At 45.5% G+C, this 25,841-nt stretch overlaps 1 protein-coding gene across 9 annotated transcripts in view; it reads left to right on the top strand.

Moving 5' to 3' along the window:
• The window catches only part of LOC147030581 (uncharacterized), a 163,944-nt gene that overhangs the window by 85,555 nt on the left and 52,548 nt on the right, over positions 1 to 25,841 (top strand). For 3 of the 9 annotated variants that reach the window (XM_085874795.1, XM_085874798.1, XM_085874796.1), the window contains 4 exons: positions 9,638 to 9,780; positions 22,274 to 22,390; positions 25,385 to 25,616; positions 25,716 to 25,793. In XM_085874795.1, the coding sequence (XP_085730921.1) occupies positions 9,638 to 9,780; positions 22,274 to 22,390; positions 25,385 to 25,616; positions 25,716 to 25,793 (570 nt within the window). The remainder of the gene's footprint in view (positions 1 to 9,637; positions 9,781 to 22,273; positions 22,391 to 25,384; positions 25,617 to 25,715; positions 25,794 to 25,841) is intronic. The other 6 variants (XM_085874797.1, XM_085874799.1, XM_085874800.1 and 3 more) reach the window with 3 other exon arrangements.

Genomic DNA, 25,841 nt, shown 5'->3' on the forward strand with positions numbered 1-25,841 from the left:
GGTAGCAAGTCCATTATCATTAAGGCTAATGACACGGATGTACTAGTCATAGCAATATCTGTACTGCCATCCTTACAGGAACTAGGTCTTGAGAACATGTGGATTGCCTTTGGCCAAGGAGCCAAGGCACGATGGATTCCAGTCCATGAGGTAGTTTCTGCAATAGGGCCTGAGAAAGCGAGAGGGATCCCATACTTCCATGCTTTCACTGGATGTGAAGTCGTGTCTGCCTTCCACGGTAAAGGGAAGAAAACTGCATGGCAGACTTGGAACATCTTTGATGATGTTTCTGAAACATTCACCAATCTCAGCCAGCATCCAACATTGATTTGTGATCTTAACTTTTTTGAAGTTCTTTTTTTTCAAAATTTAGATTTTCAAATGGCCAATCAGGCACATTTGATTCGAATCCCCTGGAGAACAAATGTGCCAAATTTGATGCTTGTATCATCATTTGCAAAATTCCTCTCAAAAATTGCTGTCATCTGCCCCACTACAATGTGAATACATGTCCATGTACATGTGAAATACACTTTATTTATATATCTAAGATATCTGAAATGTGTATTGTAGCTGTCCTCTGGTGGTTGTCTCGAATGTTGTCACTGCAGCACCTCTGGTTACCTTCGCATTCTGCGAAAGGTTATGTTTTGGTCGGCGTGTATTTATTTATTTATTTATTTATTTATTTATTTATTTGTAATCTTGTGATTCGTATCACTCAAAAAGTATTAAACCGAATTGCATGAAATTTGGTGGGATGATTGGTTATTAGCCAGGAAGCATTCGATTAGATTTTGGGATCGTTCGGGTCAAAGGTCAAGGTCACGAAAAGGTCAAAATCGTCTTTTTACGATAACACGGTCAATTTTTATTCAATTTGCATGCAACTAACGCCAAAATGTTCAGAATTCAACGCCTCATCTTGTGATATGCAATATGACACAATGACACCCATACTCTTGTTACCGGTTAGGGGTCAAAGGTCAGGGGGGTCACGACCTTGAAAAATATGCGGTTTTTGTCATAACACGGTCAATTCTTGTCCGCTTTACATCAACCCAGCACCAAAATGTTCAGACTTTAATGCCCAATCTTGTGACACAATGATGTCATAACACATGTCACCGGTTGGGGTAAAATGTCGGGGGAGGGGGGGTCACGCCCTTGAAAAATATGCGGTTTTCGGCATAACTCAGTCAATTCTTATTCGATTTGCATGAAACCAGCATCAAACGAGATTACCTTCTCTTGTTGAAACGTTGTATTCACCGAGCTTGCGAGTGAAGACTCGCCAAAACGACGTGAGTTGATTGTTGTTTAGTCCGTAGCCCCCGAAAGTCGGGGGGGGGGTCATGACATTATAGATATGTGGTTTGTGTCATAAGACCATTCATGTGAAACCAGTTCCCCACACTCATACCAAGAACAAAAAAAGTAGTGGCGGCGAAGGTATGCGCTCTATGAGTGCCCGTTCTAGTTATACAATCTTATGGGTGAATATTCCCTTGTGGCCATCAAATTATTTTATTTATTTATTCATTCATTCAGTCAGTCAGTTAGTCAGTCAATCAGTCAATTAATACTTGCAAAATCGAAGATTTTTTCAAGTATATTGGTCAGTCGATTTTGTTATTCTGTCTGTCTGTAAATCGCCTCCAGGCCACAATTTTAAACCGATCTTCACGAAACTTTACCAAGTTGAAGAGGTAGTCTCAACTGAGAAGCCTTTTGATGTCAAGGTCAAAGGTCATCTTGAGGTCATATTTCTAAAATCGTCATTTTTTCATCCGATCAACTTGAAATTTGAACAGGATTTGCATATTGCATCACTGAATTGGGAAACCAACTATTTTTGAGGTGTAAGGTCAACTCAAGGTCAAACTTCTAAAATCATCAATTTTTATCTTAACAAAATGGATAACTTGATGTATCCATGGGACCGTTGGAGAAGGGGGTGGATTTTGCAAGTATCATGCTCTGCACGACGTCTTTTTCTTGTTTGTTTGTTTGTTTGTTTGTTTGTTTGTTATTATTATAATTATTATTTTCTTTTTGCTGTTGGCAATTAACAACCTCTATCTTGACATCCTCAAATTGTTCAGCATGCGAATGCAACATATAGTTCACCAGCACTGAAGATGGGAATGACGGATTGGAGATGTTTTAGTAAAGACTTTAATTATTAATATTTTTACACAGTCCTGTCGGACCCCGACATTCGCAGGGAATACTTCCTGAAAAATGCTGCGAATGTGCAGCGGAAAAAAAATAATTCCTTTTCGTGTATGTCGTACCTCACGTTACGGATAACGTTACTCGTGAGACACATTAGTGTTCTTGGGTTCAGGGACACCAGCTCAAAAGGAAATGGCAGGAAAAAGGATCCTACCTTTGGCATCACATTGTTAACAGCATGAAGGAAATCCACAAGCCAATCAAGTAAATGACAGTGGAAGAAGATTTAGTGACCAAGTCTTTATTGTACTGTTCTAACCTCTTGCTTGAGGTTCAAATGATCTAGCCATTGCTGAAGAGCAGAATTATAATGCCATGTGTGAAGTAACCAGAATGATAACTAAATTGATGATCTGAGATTCAAGAGTTTGAGAAAAGGTCGGACTTTCATGTCTGCTGTAATAATTATTAGTTCCATTATCATGCTTGATCCTCGGCTGAAGCTACCTAATCTGTTCAGAGGGTCTGTGTAGCACATTAAATACATTTTCGGTTTGACATATCACCTTCCTTTTTGTTGAACGGAGGTGACACTTTGAGAAGGATCTGGAGAAGAGCAAGAAAGGGGGGGGGGGGGCAGCAGTTCATGTGCAAAAGGTGACCATCACAAATCAGTCTTGTGCAGTGGCTGCAAGGATGTGTAAAATATCAGGTGGACCGAGTGTTGTGCTCTAGTTCTTCTCAAATATAGATGTGCACGGATTTTGGACCTCACATTGTGTCTGCAGGTTCCCTCAATTAAGATTTGCTTTCCTGGCAGAAAACACAAGATGTTTTGGAGCTATTTCCTCACCACAAGTTTCTGTATACCATGGATGGGATATTTGACAAAGTTGGAGGCACAATGGAGAGTAGGTTCTTGTGTAAAGAGTTTCCTGGTACTACCAATACTGTAACCAAGAAAATGGGAGTCATTTATTTGAAAGAGGTACTGGTATAACAAATTGTCGACCAGGACTGTAGGCCTTGTTAAACTGCCAGACATGGTAATGCCAGGATCGCTCTCAGAAACCAGGTCAGTGAGATGGACGGTTTTACCAGCACATGATCTGAAGTGTCAAGAGGAGCAGATGAGATGCAGGATATAGTACCATAAAAATACAGAAAGGGGGTGTGTGCCAGTTGGTAAGCTGAGGGTTTGGAAGAGACTTTTCACACAGAAGGCTTTTGTGGCTACGCCATACTTATTGGTTGCAGGATCCATACATCATGCAATCAGTGTGATGATAGTAAAATTCCCTCAAAGGAGGGACAGATAGGAAGGTGGTCCATATCAGTGGAGAGGACTTTGTAAATTGTGTCATCACATATGCCTGGTGTTGGTTTAATGGTTTGGGTGGTAGGCTTGAGATCCTAGGATCCTGAGTTCAAATCCCTCTTGGGTATTGAATTAATACCAGGTGGGGTTGACTCTGCCTGTCATCATTCCGAGGTCAGCAAAATGAGTGCCAGCATGCTGGTATCCTGTATTGGAGTGCCAACCCGTCTACCATTATGCCCAATAGCCAAGGAGACTGCTTAGGCAGCACCAAAGCTCTGCACAGAGTATGGTCTCAATGGATGGATGGATGAGCAATGGTGCAGCACACGTCCAAACAAGAGGTTGTTTGGTATGAAAAGACAGCCAGAAATGCCTCATGGTGTTAGTGGGGAAAATAGATGTATAAGGACAGTGGGTAAAAGTGTTATGAACATCAAGACACTTCATCTGGTGCATAAAACATGCCTGGTAAAGTGGTGGAGTGCGTATTCGTGAAGAGAAATGTGGAAGTCCGGGACATCACCAGTGAGTGCGAGTAATATTTCACAGTGGCACATTAAATCAGCACCTAATGAATTGACTGGGCAGGTGATATCAGAGTGGTTGGAGAAGTGACCAGGATGTTGGAGAACTCAATGGACTAGTTCCAATGATGGCAAGAGAACAGACGAGGTGGAGGGGTAAGGGAAGGAATATCAAGATGAATGAGAAGAGGTAATGAGGTAAAGGGATAGCAGAGTGGGATGAAGCAGAGGAAGGGGAAGTAGGGTGAGTACTAAGCTCGGGAGGAGACAAAGGAGCAGCAGAGTTGGTGGTCGGGGATGGAGAAGATGAATTGATAGAGTAGGAGGAAAGGGCAATACAGGGGATTTAGAGCAGAGGAATGTCTTGCTTGGTGCATGCTGTGTCAAATGTGTTTGCTATTGGAAGTGGTTTCAAGGTCAGGTATGGGAGCATGTGCCAGAACAGCACGTCGCTGTGTCCACTTTCCACCGGTACTCCAGGGGCCTCCGTCTGGCCATCCCCAGGACCATCCCCATCTCCTTGAGATGCCGGTCAACCTGCTGCAACCACGAGGCACGTGGTCGGCCCATTGGCCTCCTGCACTCATGAGACTCCCTCACTGAGAGAATCTGGTGAGCAGGATCAGCGTCAGGAAAACGAGCCACATGTCCATACAGCCGCACCTGACGCTCACGGACTATGCAGGTAACAAATCTCATCCAAGTCTCTCTCAGCAACCGCTCGTTGGACACAAAGTCCAACCAGCGACAGCCAAGGATTCTCCAAAGAGACCTGGTACCAAAGGAATTAAGTCTCAGATCCTTGGTCAGAGTCCAAGTCTCGCATCCATAGAGCAAGACTGGAAGCACCAAGGACCTGAAGACTCGGACTTTCGTCCTCCCGCACAGGTACCGGCAGCGCCACATCCAATGATCCAGTGAATCCATGACTCCCCAGGCCCGACCCAGACATCTATTGACCTCTGACTCGCAGCCAGCAGAGACATGAATATCACTGCTAAGGCAAGTGAATCTCTCCACGACCTCAACATCCTCACCACAAACAGACACAGACAGGACAGCAGCATCTAAGATGTCATTGAAAGCTTGGATCTTAGTTTTGACCCAAGAAACCCGTAATCCCAGCGGCTCCGACTCCTCATTTTGCACGTCGAGGCCCCACAAAAGGATATCTAAAGTCTTTGCAAAGATGACTGCATCATCTGCGAAATCAAGGTCCGAGATCTTGACATTCCCAAACAATGCACCGCAGCTTGATCTCTCCGACATCCTCCCTCCGAATCAAGACATCCTCCGAATCAAGTCCATTCAAGTGCTGAAAAGTGTGGGGGCCAGTACACACCCCTGACGAATTGCAGTAACAACTAGAAATAAGTCAGAGATGGTACCACCACATTTCACAGCACTCTCAGTACCAGAGTGGAGTTCAGACATCAGATCGATCAGTCTTGGTGGCATTCCACGAAGACCAAGAATCCTCCAGAGGGCATCCCAATTCACTGAATCGAACGCTTTACAGAGATCAACATAGGCTACAAGCAGCCCCTGCCGAAACTCTCGTCTGCGTTCAGTGAGGACACAAAGAGCAAGGATACGGTCAATCGTTGACCTCTGGTGTAAAGCCCCACTGCTCTGGACGCTGGTGCTCAAGCAGATGGTGGCGAACCATATCAAAAATTATCCGAGCAAAGACCTTGCCCGGCAATGAGAGCAGCGTCACCCCTCGGTAGTTGTTGCAGTCTCGGCGATCACCCTTCCCTTTCCAGAGAGGGGCAACAAGGCCCCTCTTCCAATCAGTTGGGATGATGTCTGTGTTCCAGGCAGAGCACAAAACTGCATGCAATGACACGAGTGCAGCATTTCCACCAGCCTTGAGAAGTTCAGCATGGATGCCACAGATCCCTGGAGCTTTACCCCGTTTCAACCATTTCCACCAGCCTTGAGAAGTTCAGCATGGATGCCACAGATCCCTGGAGCTTTACCCCGTTTCAACCAGTTCACCGCAGCCCGTGTTTCCACAAGCGAAGGTGGACCACAGTTGATTGGACGGTCAGCAACAGGGATTGTAACACCCTTGATGTCCAACTCGACAGCTGGTGGATCAGCTTGGTACAACCGCTCAAAGTAACCGGCCCAGCGGGCCTTCACTTCAGAATCCTCTGTCAAGGGCCTACCACTCTCTGCTCCAACTGCAGTGTTGCGTGGGATGGGCTTGGATGAACGCAATGCCCGAATTCCCCTGTAAGCGGGACGAGAATCACCTATCCACAGGTGATGCTCTACCCCCTCACAGATTCCTCGCACATAGGCCTCCTTGTCCACCCTTGGTGCACGTACAGTTTTATGCCTCAGCTCCCTGAACAGCTCAGCTCTGCCATTCAGCCTGGCCCTGCGACTCTGGTCAATGGTATCCAGTGTCCCTTGGGAGACAAAATTCTTCTTTGCCCTGCGGTGAATTCCAAGACATCCACCGGCAACATCAAGGATGGTGGTCTTGAAGGCACTCCACAACTCTTCAGGACCCCCCAAAGCACCCAGACCCCCAAAATGTCTACTCGGCCTGTTCGCAAACTCCTCAGCTACCCTCTCGTCCTTGAGCTTGTCAACATACAGCCTCGGCTGGGATGGTACCATTCTCCCGGATTTAAGGTGCAGCTTTGGAGTTGCTGCAACAAGCCGGTGGGTGGTCAGTATTGAGGAACTGTGCACTCAGGTAGACTCTGCAGTTCTGGATCATCCTCCAGTGACCATCAACGAGGACATGGTCAATCTCCTTTATCACACCGCCAGCGTTGGAATACCAAGTCCAGTGATGAGCTTGTGGGCGCTGAAACCATGAACCAGCCACCCTAAGTCCATGACTTCTTGCAAAGTCAAGGAATTTAGTGCTATTCTGGTTCATAGTTCCTGACCCATGGGGACCAACACATGTCTCATAACCATCCCTATCAGTTCCAGTCGATGCATTGAAATCCCGCAAGACTAGACGTGTATCTCGTCTGGGGCACTGATCAACCACAGACTCGAGCGTGGCGTAGAATGCATCCTTCATGGTGAGATCACTCGCCTTAGTTGGAGCATAGACAGAGACCAGGGAAATGACACCGAAGGAGTGACGAATTCTGAGTCTCATAATACGCTCGTTGACCGGTGTCGTGTCCCTTTATAGAGAGAGTAGCAACAACTAACGATTTGACGCCATTTTGAGTCCATTCAGTGCGTTGTGCTTGTGGAGCCGCCGTATGGCGCAAGTGCATTGAACCGTGTATTCCATTATGTTCTCTATGTATGAGAGATGGGAATGGTCTTTTCCATGTTGATAGTGAACAAATTACGTGAAGATGACAAAATAGAAGATTTATGACAACTAAGAGCCAAATGATAAAGAAGAAATTCACAGAGCTGGTTGTGATTTAACAGTCACAGACATTTAGAACCATGACAAAGAAGGAATGAACGAGACAAGTACACGTGCTGCTTATTTCAGCCTCGTTTTAATTTCAGGGAGGCGAGAGCGAGACTCGAACTCTCACCTCCCTGCTTATACATGTACATGTACAATACAATGTTAAGAGTTATCTTTGTATTTCTGCAGTTGTTTGACATTGTTTATCGTGTGCGGGTATATATTTATGTTTGTTTAAGTTTCATATTTAAATTATTAATCTAAACTTTGCTGCATGTTGCCGATCATATATTAATCCCACCAAAAATAGATTAGCCCACCCCACCCGGCCCCCTCATTCTCTCTCACTCTCACTCTCACTCTCACTCTCACTCTCACTCTCACTCTCACTCTCACTCTCACTCTCACTCTCACTCTCACTCTCACACACACACACACACACACACACACACACACACACACACACACACACACACACACACACACACACACACACACACGTTAATGTCCTCACATTCAAATCAACAGAGACAAATACATACATTCAATGCATGCCCCCCCTCTTTCTCAGTTGTGGCATACAACTGTATAACTGGCATGAATTAGTTTCTAGCAAATTCTTTCTGAAGCATCACTGAAAATTTGAATGACAATAATCATATCTTCCATATGAAAGTTCAAAAAAAACTTATTTTATTATTTGTTTTACGAAGGTCTCAGAGACCATTGTGAAAGGCTTTGAACTCATTTATGATTAATACTCAAACCATGAATATGTAACCGATCTTGAATCCCTTCTTCGTTCTATTTGTGCACCCAAAGGTGCAACAAGCTGTCATTTTGTCGTAAAATCGATGTAAAACACGAATGAGAATGCTGCGTACAGCGGGAACGTTAAAACGCTGACCGATATGCGTCAGATCCTGTCCGCGATGGACTCAAAATGGCTCCACGCAATCACGTGACTAGATTTTTCCGATATCGCTACTCTCTCTATAAAGGGACTCTAGACCGGTGTTACCTCAATACTCATTGGGGTCAGCTTATTGGACACAGCTCCAGCAACTCCCTGAGTATGGTAACCATCAGATAGACCAGACCAATAGTAGGTGTAACCACCCACCATTATCTCTCCGCAATCCGGTCTCCGAACCTCAGAGAGTGCTGCAATACCGATGTCCAGACGCTTGAGCTCAGATGATAACAGAGACAGGTGATCTTCCTCTCTTAGGGATAGGACATTCCAGGCACCCAACCAAAGGGACCGCCTCAGGTTAACCCAAGGAGACCGCCGTCTGGTGGACGACACCTCAGCACCACTCCGACACACTCTCCCGCAATCTGACCCATGAATGTTACCCCATGGTTTCCCTCCTATCATCAATGATTGGGGGTCCCAAAGGCTTTGCCCCAATCCCGTCATCTGGTGAGCTGCCCTGCGAAGGGAAGCTGCACAGGAGGTACTCCCATGGAGTGGGTTTTCAGATTTTTTTGTGTTTTGTGGAATGAAGGCTTTTACGGTGGCCGGAGTGCAAATCCTGCCACCAACCTCCGAATAATAAGTAACCCAACTGCAGGAGGACATCCGCAGACACAGTTGGGCACTAGATATGGATGGCCGTTGGCTCACAAGGAGCTCCTCTGCCCTTTGATGAGAAAGAGAGGGGGGGGGGTTCAAGATGAGACTAAAACTTGTCTAATTTCATATTTGAACATTTGATGTAATTTTAAAACATTCCTTCAATCTTCTTTGCTGTACGACACTAAATTGTATGATTTCTTGTAACTTCATGGCACATATTTCAGTGCCTCATTGACATGGTGATAATGATTTGTTCACAGCTTGAAACTTAAAATGACACACGTACAGTTCATTGGGAATGATGAAGAAATTTCTTTTTAATTATAGCATAAATATAAGTGAAGAAGTTGAACTCCACTTGAAATTCACATTGTGTGCCCACTTGAAGGATGAGTAAACAGCTTATTGCATAGAAAATAGTCTTGTGATGCTTATTAAATTGCTGATTTCCTAAAATGAGAAAACATTCACGAGAACAGTGTGTATGCCATGGGTGCCCAGACATATCAGAAATGGGAGTGCATGAAAAAGGATGGTTCATTTGTCTTTGTACATGTTTTAAAAACAGAAATTTAGAAAGTCATATCGGCATTAAACATTGCTGCCCATGCTTCTCTTATGCTCAGGCTTGCATTACATCACCGAGCACTGGTCCAAGAATGATCCCTCTGAAGTTCCGCACTACACGTGCAGAATATGTGATGTCAAGCTTCCACAGTCGAGTATCATTGAGCACATTATAGGAAACCAGCACAGGGAAATTGTTGTGGTGAGTATAATTTATGAAGTGTTTTGTGACACTTCTTCAAATGGACATCTCATGTGTTACCACACGGTGTCTGCCTATCCACACCATTATTTATACACGTACTTGGTCTGACAAAGATGAAATGTGCATGTTTGCATCATATACAAACACAGAAGTGATTAATTGTTGTGCATTGTATAATGCAAATGATATCAATAAAGCAGTATCCCAAAGTGTAAGACAAAATTGTGTGCACTTTTGTACAGCCCTTCATAGTAGAGAGAGAGAGAGAGTGTGCGTGCGTGCGTGCGTGTGTCCGCACGCGCGTTTTCATATAGTTGTGGGAGCTTGGGAAGGGACGACGCAAATTCTCTATTTAAATGTCTATTGGGTAGGACCGCTGCCGGTAGGAGAGTGTATTACAAGTCCCAGCGGTTTACAGTATTATAATAGTATCTCTGCATGAAAATGTTATATAATCAAAAACAACTTCGCCGATTTATGTATGTGCTCTGTATTTTATGCACTCTTAACCGCTGGATGAAATAAGTTGTGAAGTAGTGGTTCTACTCTGGGGTTGCATGGCTGCGTACTATGAAGTGGGGATGGCCACCTCCAACTTAAAGTTGCCCTCTTTACCACTCCTGCAAGGAGCGGTTTTTCTCGTAACTGTAGTGTCGTGGTAAAGATGCTTAGCAGGCAGGCACGAGCGGGGGAACAGTCGAGCCCGGCTGTGGGTGTACAAGCGCGAGCGCGGGCGTACTTTGCCCGCGGCTCTCCTTTATTACGTACTCAACACACTCACGAGCCGTGGCACTACGGCACTACGGCACCACTACGACGCCTCAGGCGGCGCGCACTCCTTATATTCCTGGCAGACACGATGCTCACGACGACCACTCCCCCCATCATCATGCCCCGCCCTGCAGGCCCGCAGGCTATACCACACTCCTCCCTCCTAAAACTATGATTATTAAATGATCACCATCATAATAAGCATAAACAGCACGAAGTACTACGGTATAACAGTAGACAAGGTACAAAAACGAAAACAGCGAAGTATAAAAGCACATCACATCATGTAACGTGTGGAAGCGAGCTAGTGGAGCTGCAACGGCCAGGTTCCGAAGACGGAGGTGCACACAGCACCTACCAAACTCTGACCGCGTTACCGATATGAAGCAGCAAGGCGAGAAGCACAGCAGCACTACACAGCGGAAACGCCCCCAGGCGGCTCATGCTTACATGGCCTTCGGCGAGGCCGCGGCGACCTCCCGAGCAAACCTCCCCCGGCACCATCAAACGCCTCCGGCCCACAAGGCGGCACACCTCCCCCAGGCAGACCTGAAGCAGATAAACATTCCGAGGCCAGAAGCCCGCTGTCTGGAAGCCGTGGCGCCAGCGCCAGACTCGATTGACCTTGGATGGGTGCGCTGAACAGCGCCGCTGGCTGGATGCAACCAATGCTCCACAACAACCCACGCACCACAATCAGTTGAGATGCCAATACCCGTCTAAACGGCCTTGAGCGAACACAGAGAGCTGCGCCCCCGGCGCCAGGCACGGCTGACCTTGCCGCAACCAGAGGTGGGGGTAACGCTGACCAGCGCACCAGTCCTGGCTCCGAGTCGATCTCCGAGACCCACACGGCAGTTAGACGGTAGCAACTCCATTCAAACCACACTTCAACCATAGGCTCGTCATAAATCAATAGGAATATCACTGGAACCATTGCAAACTCATTTTCCCGTACAGCGCGTTCTTTCGGCAAAATCCCTGCACATGACAAAGCAACTACCCGCGGCCCGGGGCAATGGAAGGCCAACCAAACCTTTTTATTCGCCACCACCGCTCCCAAAGCCACATCACATTGACCATACTGCAAAACCCAATGATTGATCTCCGCCAAACCCACTCTCACACAGGAACTGTTGGCATTTATTTCAACAACGTTAAACCGCATCACGAGAGCAAGGAAAAACAAATATGCAATGAACAGCAATCCATAACCCCCATCACGAGTCCGTCTCTTGGTTGTTGACTCGATGTTGCGAACCGTGACTTCCTTGAACGCGACGGGCTCGCTGCAGCTCGCCGTTGAAGCTGCCCGAACAACACAGGCGCGCATTGCCTCATGAACGCCGCCGAAGCGCGAGAACTCATCGCGAGAGCTGGCACGGCTCCCGCTGCTCCCGAACCGCACATCACCGTTGCAGGCAGCAACGAACGGCCGCTCCCGTTGCATCGACGCGGCTCCCGCCGCCAGAACCTCGCCCTCGGGCCTCGACGAAAGCATCGAAGAGAGCACCGGCACACCTGGAGGTACGAACTGGAGATCCAGCCCGAGGTGCGCCAGCCAGTCCCGACCCAAAAGGGCGGGCCCCTCCCCTCGCACCACGAACACCGAGAGCCGGGCGCGTCAACCTCGGTAGCGCACTGAGACGTCGGCCCTCGCAAGCGGTGCAATCGCTTCACCGGTGTACGTGTACAGCGACAAGGTCGTCTCGACTAGGCGAACACCGCGAAGACCACGAGCCGCCTGCTCGCCCATGACTGACACTGCAGCCCCAGTGTCCACGCAAAACACGGTCGGCTCGCCATTCACTTCGACCTCCACCGTGAACGGCGTCGTCATCTCCGGACCAATGGAAAACAGACTCAACCGTGGTTGCATCTCCTGCTCCGGCCTGCCGGCATCGCCATGCCCCGGCTGCAGGCCGATCTCCAGGTCACTGGGGTCCTCCCGCACCTCGCCATCCAAGACCCCAACGGAGGCCCCCACCATCCGACACACACGCTTCAAATGTCCCACCTTGTGACAATGCAAACACACGGTGTTCTTATACGGGCACATTCGTCGCAGGTGCGGACCACCACACCCCCAGCACCCCTGGAAATCCACCTCGCTTCCGGTGCGACCGTGCTGCGGTGCGCGCCCTCGTCCCGCACCGCCAGACGCGCGTGCGACCTGCGGCACCTGGGTCATCGCGCGGACCCCGGGCTGCGTGACCTGTGGCGCCTGGGTCATCGCGTGAACTCCGGGATGTGCGACCTGCGGCACCTGGGTCACCGCGTGGACCTCGGGATCAGCCGACATGCCCCAGCTGGAGCTATTCATTACGTCCTGGCCAGCGATGGTGCAGACATCCGTGAGTGTCTGCTCGACAGACGAAGCAGTCCTGACCGTCGAGTCGAATGTGACGTCGGTCAACCGCAGGATGGCTGCTACCATCTTTGCGTCTCGCAGACCAGAAATAAAACGATCTCTGAGTCGTGCCGGACGCTCCTCTGCCGTGAACTTGCAAGGCACGGCCGAATGCTTCACCCGTGCTACGAAATCTGCAACGCGCTCCTCGCCCCCCCCCCCCCCTTCGCGAGGTGATCGAACTGGAACCGCGCGAGCTGCAACGACTTCTCTGGCGCCAAGTGGGTCTTCATTTTCGCCACGATGTCCTGAAACGATAGCCCGTCATCATTGGGCTTATCTGGAGCCACCAAATCACTCAGCAGCCGGTAGTGCTCCGTTGATAGCGAGGCGAGCAAGATCGACTTGCGTTTTTCTTCATCATCTACATCATTCGCGCGGAAGTAGCAACCCAATTGTTCAGAAAACAACTCGAAGTCATCTCCCCCGAAAACGGGCACGCGCCCGTGCGCCGTGCCCCGACCTTCTGCCATGCTCGTGCTGGCGAGACCCTTGGCTCCGTAGCCTGGAACCGCACGGGTTATTCGCTGCCGCCCTGCACACGCCGATCCGAAGATCCTCGTCAGCCAACTGTAGTGTCGTGGTAAAGATGCTTAGCAGGCAGGCACGAGCGGGGGAACAGTCGAGCCCGGCTGTGGTGTACAAGCGTGAGCGCGGGCGTACTTTGCCCGCGGCTCTCCTTTATTACGTACTCAACACACTCACGAGCCGTGGCACTACGGCACTACGGCACCACTACGACGCCTCAGGCGGCGCGCACTCCTTATATTCCTGGCAGACACGATGCTCACGACGACCACTCCCCCCATCATCATGCCCCGCCCTGCAGGCCCGCAGGCTATACCACAGTAACCAATTAATTATTCCTCAAAGCACTTCTTAAATGATATCATCAGTGAATTAATTAGCTAATTTAACCCTTACGGCACTTCTTAAATTGCATGCGCAATTGAGTATTATCATCAGTCGTTGCAAATTTATTACAGCACGAGCAAATACCACCCGTTGCTTCGCTGATGGGAATACTAAAAGGGGGGGGAGGGGATCGAGAAAGAGAAGAGTGGGGGGGGGAGAAACAGGGGTTGGGGAGGGAGAAAAAGAGAGGGGTTGGGGAAGGAGAAAAAGAGAGGGGTTGGGGTGGGAGAAAAAGAGAGGGGTTGGGGGGAGACAAAGAGAGGGGTGGGGGAGAGAACGTGTTGGGTGGTGGGGGGAGAGAAAGAGATGGGTGTGGGGGAGAGAAAGAGGGGTGGGGAGAGAAAGAGAAGGTTGGGGGTAGGGGAGGGTTGGCAGGGAGAGAGGGGAGGGTTGGGAGGGAGAGTGAGAAGGTGGAAGGGGAAAGAGATGAGGTGGAGGGGGAAAGAGAGATGAGGTGGGGGAGAGATGAGGTGGAGGAAATAGAGGAGGTGGAGGGGAAAAGAGGAAGGAGGGGGAGTGAGGAAGTAGGGGGAACGAGGACGGCGGGGGAGGAGGGTGGGGGAGCGAGGAGAGAAGATGAGCGAGAGCGAGGAGGGGTGGGGGAGCAAGGAGAGAAGGTGAAGGAGGATAGGTGTTGGAGCAAGGAAGGAAGGAGAGTGAGGATGGGTGGGGGAAGGGAAGGCAGCGAGAGGTGAGAGGAAGGGAAGGCAGACATGCTGTGGAGCATTAATTACGATTCATACTATCTCATCAAAATGCTTCTGCAAAGAATAACGATGAAGATGGAAAAAAAATGTCTGAAATCCATTTTCTACCTGTCATACGATAAATTTCACCCAGAGACAAACACCACTCGGACATATCCGCAGATAAATGCAGTCCGGAAACACTGCCCAGAGACTAACACCGCACGGACACGGCAAGACAAACTCCCGTCCGAACATAGACACCGTCCGGACGTGTCCGGAGACAAACACCGCCCAGACGTGTCCGAAGACAAATGCAGTCCAGAAACACACTGCCCAGAGAAAAACACCGCCCGGACATGTCCGGAGATAAATGCAGTCCGGAAACACTGCCCAGAGACAAACACCGTCCGGTGGCAAACACCACCTGGACACGGCCAGAGACAATCTCCCATCCGAACATGAACACCGCTCATACGTGTCCGGAGACAAACACCATCCAGACATAATTAATCAGGCATAAAGTGGTGCCCCGAACCATCTTGCACTCCCCCTGTCAGAATTTCCGGGTCTTACTTTCTGTCTCACTCAAACTATAACTACCGAGCTTGCTTTAATCTTTCTTTCTTGCAAACAAACGTCATACACTTTTCTTACTCACTCATTTTCACTCCTCACTTTGCATTCTCTCTCTTTTATTTATCTTTCCTCTCATTTCCCTCAGACAGCCTCCAATTAAATATGATAAAGTCCAAAAAGTTAATGGCCCCTAGTTCCCGGCATTATGGCATGTGAATAATCTCCGGTGACCTGCCTGTCTCTGCTGCCAATGAGAGAGGGAGCTCAGGCAGTAGTAGTATCGGTCCCTCCCAAGACCCTTGCCTTTTGAACCAACATGACTCTTTTTCAATTCATTTCACAAACATCCATGGTCTTTCTTCAAATCTTTCCTCTGTTGAACATCATCTTGCAAGCTACTCTCCTAATATCTTTCTTGTCTCAGAGAGCCAATTATCACATGATGTTCTTGTTAATTCTTATAACATTTCGAACAACAATCGTCACTCACGATTCCGCTTCAAAGGAGGAGTCTGTGTCTACTCCAACATCAACACACCTGCTGTGTATGCCTTGTGGACCTCAAACCTCCAAACTTTGTCGTCTGGCTTAAGATTTGTCTCCTGACCATCACTATCTGTCTCTGCTTCACTTACTGCTTCCCAATTCTACAAACTTTAGAGCTTTCTTTGACTTGACTATCTTATCTTTTGCCATGAGGCCATGACATCGGAACACCCTCAAGCAGAATTTCTCTATTTCGGAGACTTCAATGTACACCACAGAGTATGGCTGAAATCTTCAAACACGGATGTTGAGGGAGTTGAAGCTCTTACATTTTCCATTCTTAATGATTTGGAACAAATTATCACCCACCCTTCCCATATCCCATATCGTCATGACCACACCACCAATACTTTGGATTTATTCTTCACTTCCAATCTGTTGCATTATAACTACACAATTTCACCTCCAATTGGTTCTTCTGACCACAATCTTGTGAACATCACTTTAATTACCACCGCCACTTCTCCTCCAACTGCTCTAACGAAATGCCAGTATTGGCATTTTAATAATGCTGACTGGATTGGTTTATGAAACTTCTTTTCTGACTTTCCCTGGAAAGACTACTGCCTCTCCTCAGGCAATGCCTCTATATCTGCTGAATGTATAGCTGAGGTTATTGGTGCAGGAATGGAGACTTGTATCCCCTTCTCTTTCAAGTCTATCTCTCCGACCAATTCTTGGTTCAATAATTCCTGCTCTGCGGCCATTCGTGCAAGGGATGCCACATATCGGACATGGAAAAACTCTTATTCGTGAGGTGAAGCATTCCTTTATCCAAAAGAAATGTGACAACCTCTCATCTTCCTCTAATAGATATTTATGGTCCTTAGCTAAAAAGTATCTCCAACAACTTCTGTCGCTCTATCTTTTCCTTTACTTTTCCGTTCCGATGATACGATCATCGCTGTCTTGCCGACCTATAAACAACTCTTTTTGGTTACGCCCAGTGTTGGCTTAATGGTTGGGGTGGTGGGTTTTGGATCCTCGGGTCCTGAATTCAAATCCCACTCAGCTGTTGAATTAATACCAAGAGGGGTTAACTCGGCCTGTCATCCTTCCGAGGTCGGGAAAATGAGTGCCAGCATGCTGGTATACTGTGCCGGAGTGGCGACCCATCCAGGATTGTTCCGAATAGCCAAGGAGACTGCTTAAGCAGCACCAACGCTCTGCACAGAGTATGGTTCCAATCTCCTCTCCTCCTTTTTGGTTCTCTTTTCTCCTCCAACTCCACACTGGATGGCTCGAACATTCCATCTCCCTCTGATGCTCCCCTCACCAATTATCTGTCCCTCCCGATAATCTCTTTTCATGCAGTCAAAAAAATACTCCTCTCTTTAGACATAAGCAAGGCCTATGGGCAAGATAGCATTCCTCCCCATGTCTTGAAGGAATCTGCTTCAGAACTTGCACCCGTGCTTGCTCGTTTGCTTCGTTTTTGTTTAAAAACCCAAACTTTTCCTCTTACCTGGAAACATGCCTTGGTACAACCTATTTTAAAGAAGGGTGATCGTTCAAACCCTTGTAACTACCATTCTATTTCTCTGACTTCCACTGTTTCCAAAGTCTTTGAATGTCTTTTCAATTCCCATTTTCTCAAGCATCGTGAATCTCACAGTCTTCTATCTGACCACCAATATAGCTTTTGCAAGGCAAGATCTGCAGGTTATATCCTCTTGCATTACGAATATCTGGGCCTCTTCTTTGAGAGACTTTGGGGAATCCTTTGTTGCAGGCCTTGATATCTCAAAAGCCTTTGACAGAGTTTGGCATCAGGGTTTGATATCTAAACTTCCCTCTTTCGGCTTTCCTCCTTCAGCTTCCTCCTTCACTCTAGTCTCATATCGAGCTTTCTCTCTGACCGCTCTATATCCGTAATTGTTGATGGTTCAACATCACCCCCCCCTTCCCTATCAACAACAGTGCACCTCAGGGTTCCATTCTGTCTCCAACATTCTTCCTTCTTTTTATCAATGACCTTTCTTCCACAAATAACCAAATGCACTCATATGCTGCTGATATTCCTCCATGTCTTTCCCATCTGCCCTGTCTTCCCTCACTCGATCGACATTTCGTTTCATCACAGCCACCACTTTAAATTTGTATTTGGACAAGATCTCCAAGTGGGGCAAATCTAATCAAGTTAAGTTTAATGCTTCAAAAACTCAATTTATTCTCATCTCTCCCTTTAAAACTCCTCTCAACAATAAACCTACAAGGTATTACTCCAACATCAAATATATCCTGGAATCCACACATTACGTGAATAGCTCAGTCTGCCTTGAAGAAATTAGGAGTCCTGTTCAGATGTCGAAGATTCTTCTCCTCTGAACAGTTGCTCCAACTATATAAAGGATTTATTCATCCTTTTATAGAGGACTGCTCTCACATCTGGGGAGGTTCCAGCTCCACATACTTACTGGACAGAATGGAATCCAAAGTTATTTGACTTGTCAACTCTACCAATGTGACCTCAAAACTAGACCCGCTCAAATTACGCCGCAAAGTGGGCTCTCTTTCTCATTTCTACAGATAGAACTTCGGTTTCTGTTCGCAAAAACTTGCTGCTTGTGTACCTCCACCGTTAGGGAGACCAAGGAATACTCAACAAGCCATCACATCACATGATTATTGTGTGGCCATTGGCAACTCAAGGGTGGGTCATTATGATGTTTGTTTCTTCCCCACTGCCAAACTCTGGAACTCTTTACCTTCTCACATCTTCCCAAACACTTATGACCTTTCCCTTTTCAAAAAACAGATTTTTTTTACTTCCTCAAAGACTTTTAGACTATTCTCTCTTTCCTTCCTTTTCCATCAGTGCAGTTCTTTTATTTATAACTTGGCCTCGATGAGGATTATTTTGTCCGTGAATGAAGTCTTCAACATAAAAATAAAAATAAAAAAATCACCGCAGAGAGACACAGACACACAGAGAGACACAGACACAGACACACAGAGAGACACAGACACACAGAGAGACACAGACACACAGAGAGACACAGACACACAGAGAGACACAGACACACAGAGGGACACAGAGACACGAGTGGGTGGAGGGGAATTGGCAGAGACACGGGTGGGTGGAGGGGAATTGGCAGAGAGAAAATGGTATGCTTTATGAGCAACACACACACACACACACACACACACACACACACACACACACACACACACACACACACACACACACACACACACACACACACACACACACACACACACGCTCTCACTCTCACTCCACTCTCACTCTCACTCCATTAGTGCTTGGCCGATATCAGTATATTGGAGTCGGTGTGATTATGAACAACAGTCCATACTGTATATAACCCCAAAACCTTGAGTCGCTTTCACCATTGTTTTGGGGGAATTTCAATAAACAAATTATATAAGCAACGTTGCATTATAGATGTTTCAGGGAGATCTGCATAAACATTAATCATTATAAGCAGTTACCAATTGTCATGTGACGGGTGGAAAAAAAAAATTGGCTCTGTAATTTAGAAAACGCGTTAATACGGCAAATGGCTCGGAAATCGGACATTATCAAATATATTTTGCTTTGAAACTCACAAAGAGAAACCATGTAACCTTTGTAAATTATTTACCTCTACCTTGTCGCAACTGCCAACTGTACATCCCAATCAGGACACAAACTGAACTGATATCAACTGTCGGGTGCTCGGCAAGCGGCTTAGGCACTCAGGCAAGCCCTCCAATGAAATGGTGGATAAGGAACGACTGGCCAGGCTGTGGCTGCATACCATATAGGATCCCTTTAACTTTAAAGCCGGTCTTCACAGTGCATGCAGCAGTTAACAAAATTAAAATTAATTCGTTCAAATAATGACTTTATCCACAAAAACGTTGTTGTTTAACATAGAACAACCCTGGAGACATTGCAAAGTTTAATCGCCCGTGAAATAAACATTGCAGATAGTCTACCACGTTGCCTGCAGAGCTGTGCACCCGTTAACGTAGTACACCATTTCGCAGTCCGCGCAAACGTCATAATTTTATTTTAAAACATCCGTTTTTCACCAAATTTGCTTTGTTTCCCTGTGGCGCACCTCGTGGAACCTCCGAAAATATATGCAATTCTTGTAGATGCTGTGGATATGCAGTCCCTCTGGGGGACAGGGCACGAGATCAAGCAGTGAATGCAATGAATCGTATAGCTCAATGAAGCTGGTTAATTTTGGCACATTCCTAAATCTTTTGTTCACTCAATATAATTCTCCAAACAGTGGCAAAAGTTAAGTTTAATGCTTTGGAAATTTCACATATTCTTGTGTATATACGGAGGAGGAGGGACCATGACCTTGCTTGCTTAATGTAATTAGGTATATCGGCTTAGTTTTAAGACTCGTTATATCTTTAAGTTATCAGATTTCACTCCAGATTTCGACACATTTCTTCCGGACGATATCCGATCCTCAAAGCCGAAATCATAGTTTGATGAAATACATTAATTAGTCCATGAGAGTAGATCGTGGAAAATTGCATCATATAATGCATGAAATTTCTCCAAGCTCCTAATTTGAAAATTATAGTACTTACAAGAGCGATGCATACAGCAATTCTTAGCTATAATGAAGGCATTCGATAATCCATCTATCCATCCATTGGGACCATACTCTGTGCAGAGCGTTGGTGCTGCTGAAGCAGTCTCCTTGGCTATTGGGCACAATCCTGGACAGGTCACCACTCCGACACAGAATACCAGCAAGCTGGTACTCATTTTTCTGACCTCAGAAGGATGACAGGCTGAGTCAACCCCAGCTGGTATGAATTCAATGAGAGGCAGGAATTTAATTCGACTCTAGGATCCCAAGTCCACCACCCTCACCATTAAGCTGACACCAGGCATACATTTGATAATATGAGTGAGGAATGTGGAAAAAAAATGCTTTGGCGTTCAGAAATTGTTGCGGCCTGTTTTAAGTCGAGGCATGGTTGAGCAGGCGAAAAACCATGGTGGCTTCAGACCCCAACAAGGTAACCCAGGATAAGCCTTAAGACCCCAGAGAACGAGGTGGCCAAGAATGGTGCCTGATAAAGGATATAATTATATAAGGCCGTTAATTAATTTCCAAAGGGGTATTTTAATGAACCCAAACACCCAATTTTCACTCTTGCACTTCCTTGGAGGTTTCTTAGGATGCATGCAAAGTTTCACGCAATTCGGTTTCATGATTTTGGAGTTGTGGAGGAGACACACACGCACACACACGCACACACACACACACACTGACGTATTAGTATAGACTAGCAAAAATCACTCGTGCTTTGCTGCGAAGCTGCACCTGCACTTAAGGTGCGTATGTTTGGTTTGAACCTGCGCTTAAGGTCCATTGAATGATTTCTTTTTAAATTACCCTCGCCAAAGGATTCGGAGAGGGGATTGCATTTGGATCTGTTTGTTACTTGGCAAAAAAGTGACAATTATATTGAGTGTGTGTGTGCGTGTGTGCACGCACGCACGCGCGCAAAAAAAAAAAAATGTTGGTCGCCTGTGTTTGTTTGTTTGTCTGTCTGTCTGTCTCTGTCCGCTCGCCTCCAGCCCAATCCGCTCAACCGATTGCCCTGAAATTTGCAGAGATTAATGTCACTCACCCTGTGGCGGTTCTGCATTGAAGTTTTTTTTTTTGTTTTTTTTTTAATATTTTGGCCGACGGAAAAGGTCGACAAAGGCCAATAGGCCAATTTGAGCCAAATTTTCTAAAATCCTCAAATTTCATCCGATTGACTCAAAATTTGAACAGGATTTGCATATCGGTCAGCAAATTCAACCACCTCTTACTTTTGAGGTTATTATCGGTCAAAAGGTCCACATAAGCCATAAGGTCGACCCAAAATTGTTTCTGAAATTGTCAGTTTTCATTCGATTGACTTGACATTTGAAAAGGATTTGCGCATCAAATCACTGAATTCAACCGCATTATTTTTGTGGTCACCATCGGCGAAAAGGTCAATATGGACCAAATTTCTAAAATTCTCAATTTTAATCCAATTAACTTGAAATTTGAAGAGCATTTGCATATCAAGTTGCTGAATTCAACCACCAATTAATTTTGAGATCAAAATCTGCCAAAAGGCCAAATTGGGCCAAATTTTCTAAAATCCTCTATTTTCATCCAATTGACTTGGAATTTGAAGACCATTTGCATATGAGGTCACTGAACTCAACCACCTATTAATTTTGAGGTCAACATAGACCAAAAGGTCAACATAAGCCAAAGTTCTAAAATCCTCAATTTAAATTCAATTAACTTGAAATTTGAAGAGCATTTGCATATCCGGGCACTATCGTAATATTTTCAATGTACAAGTAGTCATACATAGTTCATGGGTGCGTGAATGAAATTGTGTATTTTTCATTGGCTGTTGGTTAATTTCCATAATTTGCTAAAATAGTTTATCTTTCTAAGTAACCTGAAGAGCTCCATCCATATCTTCAGATTTGGAAGCTTGAGACTTATTTGCATACTTTACTATTCTTCTGTCATTGATTAATCCAAGGTAGGCAGTCTGTGGAAGTAAGCATGGAGAATTGCATTAAATGATACGTTTCTGTGTTTTGCAGTACACGTCTTACGGCAGCATCGTTCCTGTGACAGCGAAAAAGGCAGAAAGAATTGCAGTATTGAAAACGTTCTGCACCAAACTTGAAAAAAAAGAAAACGATTTGTTTTCTTATGAAGTAAGTTTGGCTGTAGACATTGCCATTTCTTATCAAATAATAATAATTATCTTGATTCATATCGACTAAACTGCCTCTCCTCTGGTCTTGCTCCTTCTGATCTCAACCCTCCAACCATCCCTAACAATTCCAGGATGTGCATGTGCTTCCAGTAATCTCGATTAAACTTGAAAAATCCAGACTGACTGCACACCTCAACTCTTTTATTCTGCACTTCTCCCATGTGTGGAACCGCCTTTCTGAGGCTGTGCTGTCGCATTCTTTCCTCCAGGCTTCAAGCAATTGTTGCTTCACAGTCTCATGTCATCCCCCATCTTTACCCATAATCTATAATACCCTCATTAACCTTTCTGAATACAACCCTTTTATTTGCAGGTTTCTGTTTCCTCCCTTCCTTCTGTCCTTTTCTGTTAATCCATTCCCTTGCTTATTGTGTCCAACAGTAAGTTATCCACTGCCCAGCTGTCAGTCTTTACCCTCAGTCACCTTGCTTTTCCATCAGCCTGACTCTTGGAGAAAGAGGGAGGGGTTGAACAACATTATGGTGATGGAAAAAAAAACGTTGGTGCTTTTTTAGAATACATTTTTCAATCCTTGACCTCTACTTAAGGATATACGCTTCATTGTATGCTTTCTTTCATGCTCTTAAACAGTGCTTTGTAATATAAATTTTGAAAAGTAGAATCAAATGGTAACAATTATACACAGTGATGGATTACCAGGTGCTGGCATTTTGGGTTTTACCCTTCGTCTGAGCAAAAAAGACCTTTGTAAATAAATTTATTTATTTCAACTCATCACACAGTCAGTACTGACATTGACAGTACTTCTAAATTTTTGTTTTCCATTCTTTCACTCCCACTATTATTGCTGCCCTTTTATGATGTTAAAAAGTGTGCTCATCTGCTTGAACCACTGCTGCACTCTTGGTGACTTTTTTTTTTTCATTTTACACTTCATGTACTGTACCAGTCAAAAGTTTGGACACACCTACTCTTTGAGGGGGTTTTCTTTATTTTTACTGTTTTCTGCATTGCAGAATAATAGTGAAGACATCAAAACTATGAAATAATACACATGGAATTATGTAGTAACCAAAAGTGTGAAACAAATCAAAATATATTTGATATTTTAGAGTCTTCAAAGCAGCCACCCTTTGCCTTGATGACAGCTTTGCACACTCTTGGCATTCTCTCAACCAGTTTCATGAGGTAATCACCAAGAATGCTTTCCATTAACAGGTGTGCCTTGTTAAAAGTTAATTTGTGGAATTTCTTTCCTTCTAAATGCGTTTGAGACACTCAGTTGTGTTGTGACAAGATAGGGTTGGTATACAGTAAATAGCCCAATTTGGTAAAAGACCATTATTTTGTCTGTACTGGAGTAGTCCATTTTATGGCAAGAACAACTCAACTAAGCAAAGAAAAATGACAGTCCATCTTTACTTTCAGCCATGAAGGTCAGTCGATCCGGAAAATTTCAAGAACTTTGAAAGTTTCTTCAAGTGCAGTCGCAAAAACATCAAGCGCTGTGGTGAAACTGGCTCCCAAGCGCTATGATAAAACTGGCTCTCATGATGACCGCCACAGGAAAGGAAGACCCAGAGTTACCTCTACTGCAGAGGATAAATTTATTTGAGTTACCAGCCTCAGAAATTGCCAAGTCACTGCACCTCAGATTGCAGCCCAAGTAAATGCTTCACAGATTCAAGTGACAGACACATCTCAGCATCAACTGTTCAGAGGAGACTGCATGAATCAGGCCGTCATCATCAAATTGCTGCAAAGAAATCACTACTGAAGGAGACCAATAAGAGGAAGAGACTTGCTTGGGCCAAGAAACACTAGCAATGGACATTAGACCAGTGGAAATCTGTCCTTTGGTCTGATGAGTCCAAATTTGAGATTTTTGGTTCCAACCGGTGTCTTTGTGAGATGCAGAGAAGGTGAATGGATGATCTCTGCATGTGTTGTTCCCATCTTGAAGCATGGAGGAGGAGGTGTGATGGTGTGGGGGTGCTTTGCTGGTGACACTGTCAGTGATTTTTTAGAATTCAAGGCACATTTAACCAGCATGGCTACCACAGCATTCTGCAGCGATACGCCATCCCATCTGGTTTGCGCTTAGTGGGACCATCATTTGTTTTTCAACAGGACAATGACCCAAAACACACCTCCAGGCTGTGTAAGGACTATTTGACCAAGAAGGAGAGTGATAGAGTGCTGCATCAGATGACCTGGCCTGCACAATCACCTGACCTAAACCTAATTGAGATTGTTTGGAATGAGTTAGACTGCAGAGAGAAAGGAAAGGCAGCCAACAAGTGCTCAGCATATGTGGGAACTCCTTCAAGATTGTTGGAAGAGCATTCCAGGTGACCACCTCATGAAGCTGGTTGAGAGAATGCCAAGAGTGTGCAAAGCTGTCATCAAGGTAAAGGATGGCTACTTTGAAGAATCTAAAATATAAAATATGCTTTGATTTGTTTAACACTTTTTTGGTTACTACATAATTCCATTTGTGTTACTTTATAGTTTTGATGTTTTCACTATTATTCTACAATGTAGAAAATAGTAAAAATGAATAAAAACCCTTGAATGAGTAGGTGTGTCCAAACTTTTGACTGGAACAGTACATCTCATGGTAGACTGAAATGTTGTATTTATTGTTAGCATGTTGTCATTGCTGAAGGAAAAGGTCTTGAAATATATATGTATCACCACTCAAGTTGTGTTGCTTTTTCTCTTATTTCCCTAGCTTGACCAGGTTCTCTGCAACATACACACGAGGTGCTCAACCATCCTGTATTTTTGTTAATACCCATTTGCCATTTTAAGATGTCTGGCATAAATCCAAACCTCTCTGTTTGTTTGCATATGTAGAAACACAACGGTGCTGTGTCAATTTCTTTGTTTGTTTTTAATTAATTTAAAGTGGTGTTAGATAGGTTTCATTTGTCTGAATGGATATATTAAAGTTTCAATTTTGTTGCAGATTGTGTATGAAGACCCTGAACATTTTGCATCATCAATACCATCAAATAACAATGAACCAATGAAACGTCCTTTGCCACATGATGAGATGCCAGAGGATGAGATGCTGCGGGATGAGATGCTGCGGGATGAGATGCCGCGGGATGAGATGCTGCGGGGTGAGATGTCGCGGGGTGAGATGTCACGAGGTGAGATGACACGGAACGAGATTCCACGGAGTGAGAGGGCATGGGGTGAGATGCTTTGCCACACAACGTGTCGTACATCATTCGCAACATTTATCAGAAAGGTACACTGAGATAAAGCCTGATGTAAATGCTGTAATTTCACAGATCGAGACATGTGCAGTCCTCCATGGAAGCATCCAAGAATGAACAGCAGCAGAATGCCAAACGAAGGTTTTGAGGATGGTAGATGGCACCATTTTCTTGAAGAATGATTGATGCAATTTAGGATTA

Source organism: Eptatretus burgeri, chromosome 3 (assembly GCF_056783735.1).
Source record: "Eptatretus burgeri isolate ZD-2024b chromosome 3, Ebu_testis_v1, whole genome shotgun sequence".
In the NCBI taxonomy this organism is placed as follows: Eukaryota; Metazoa; Chordata; class Myxini; order Myxiniformes; family Myxinidae; genus Eptatretus; species Eptatretus burgeri.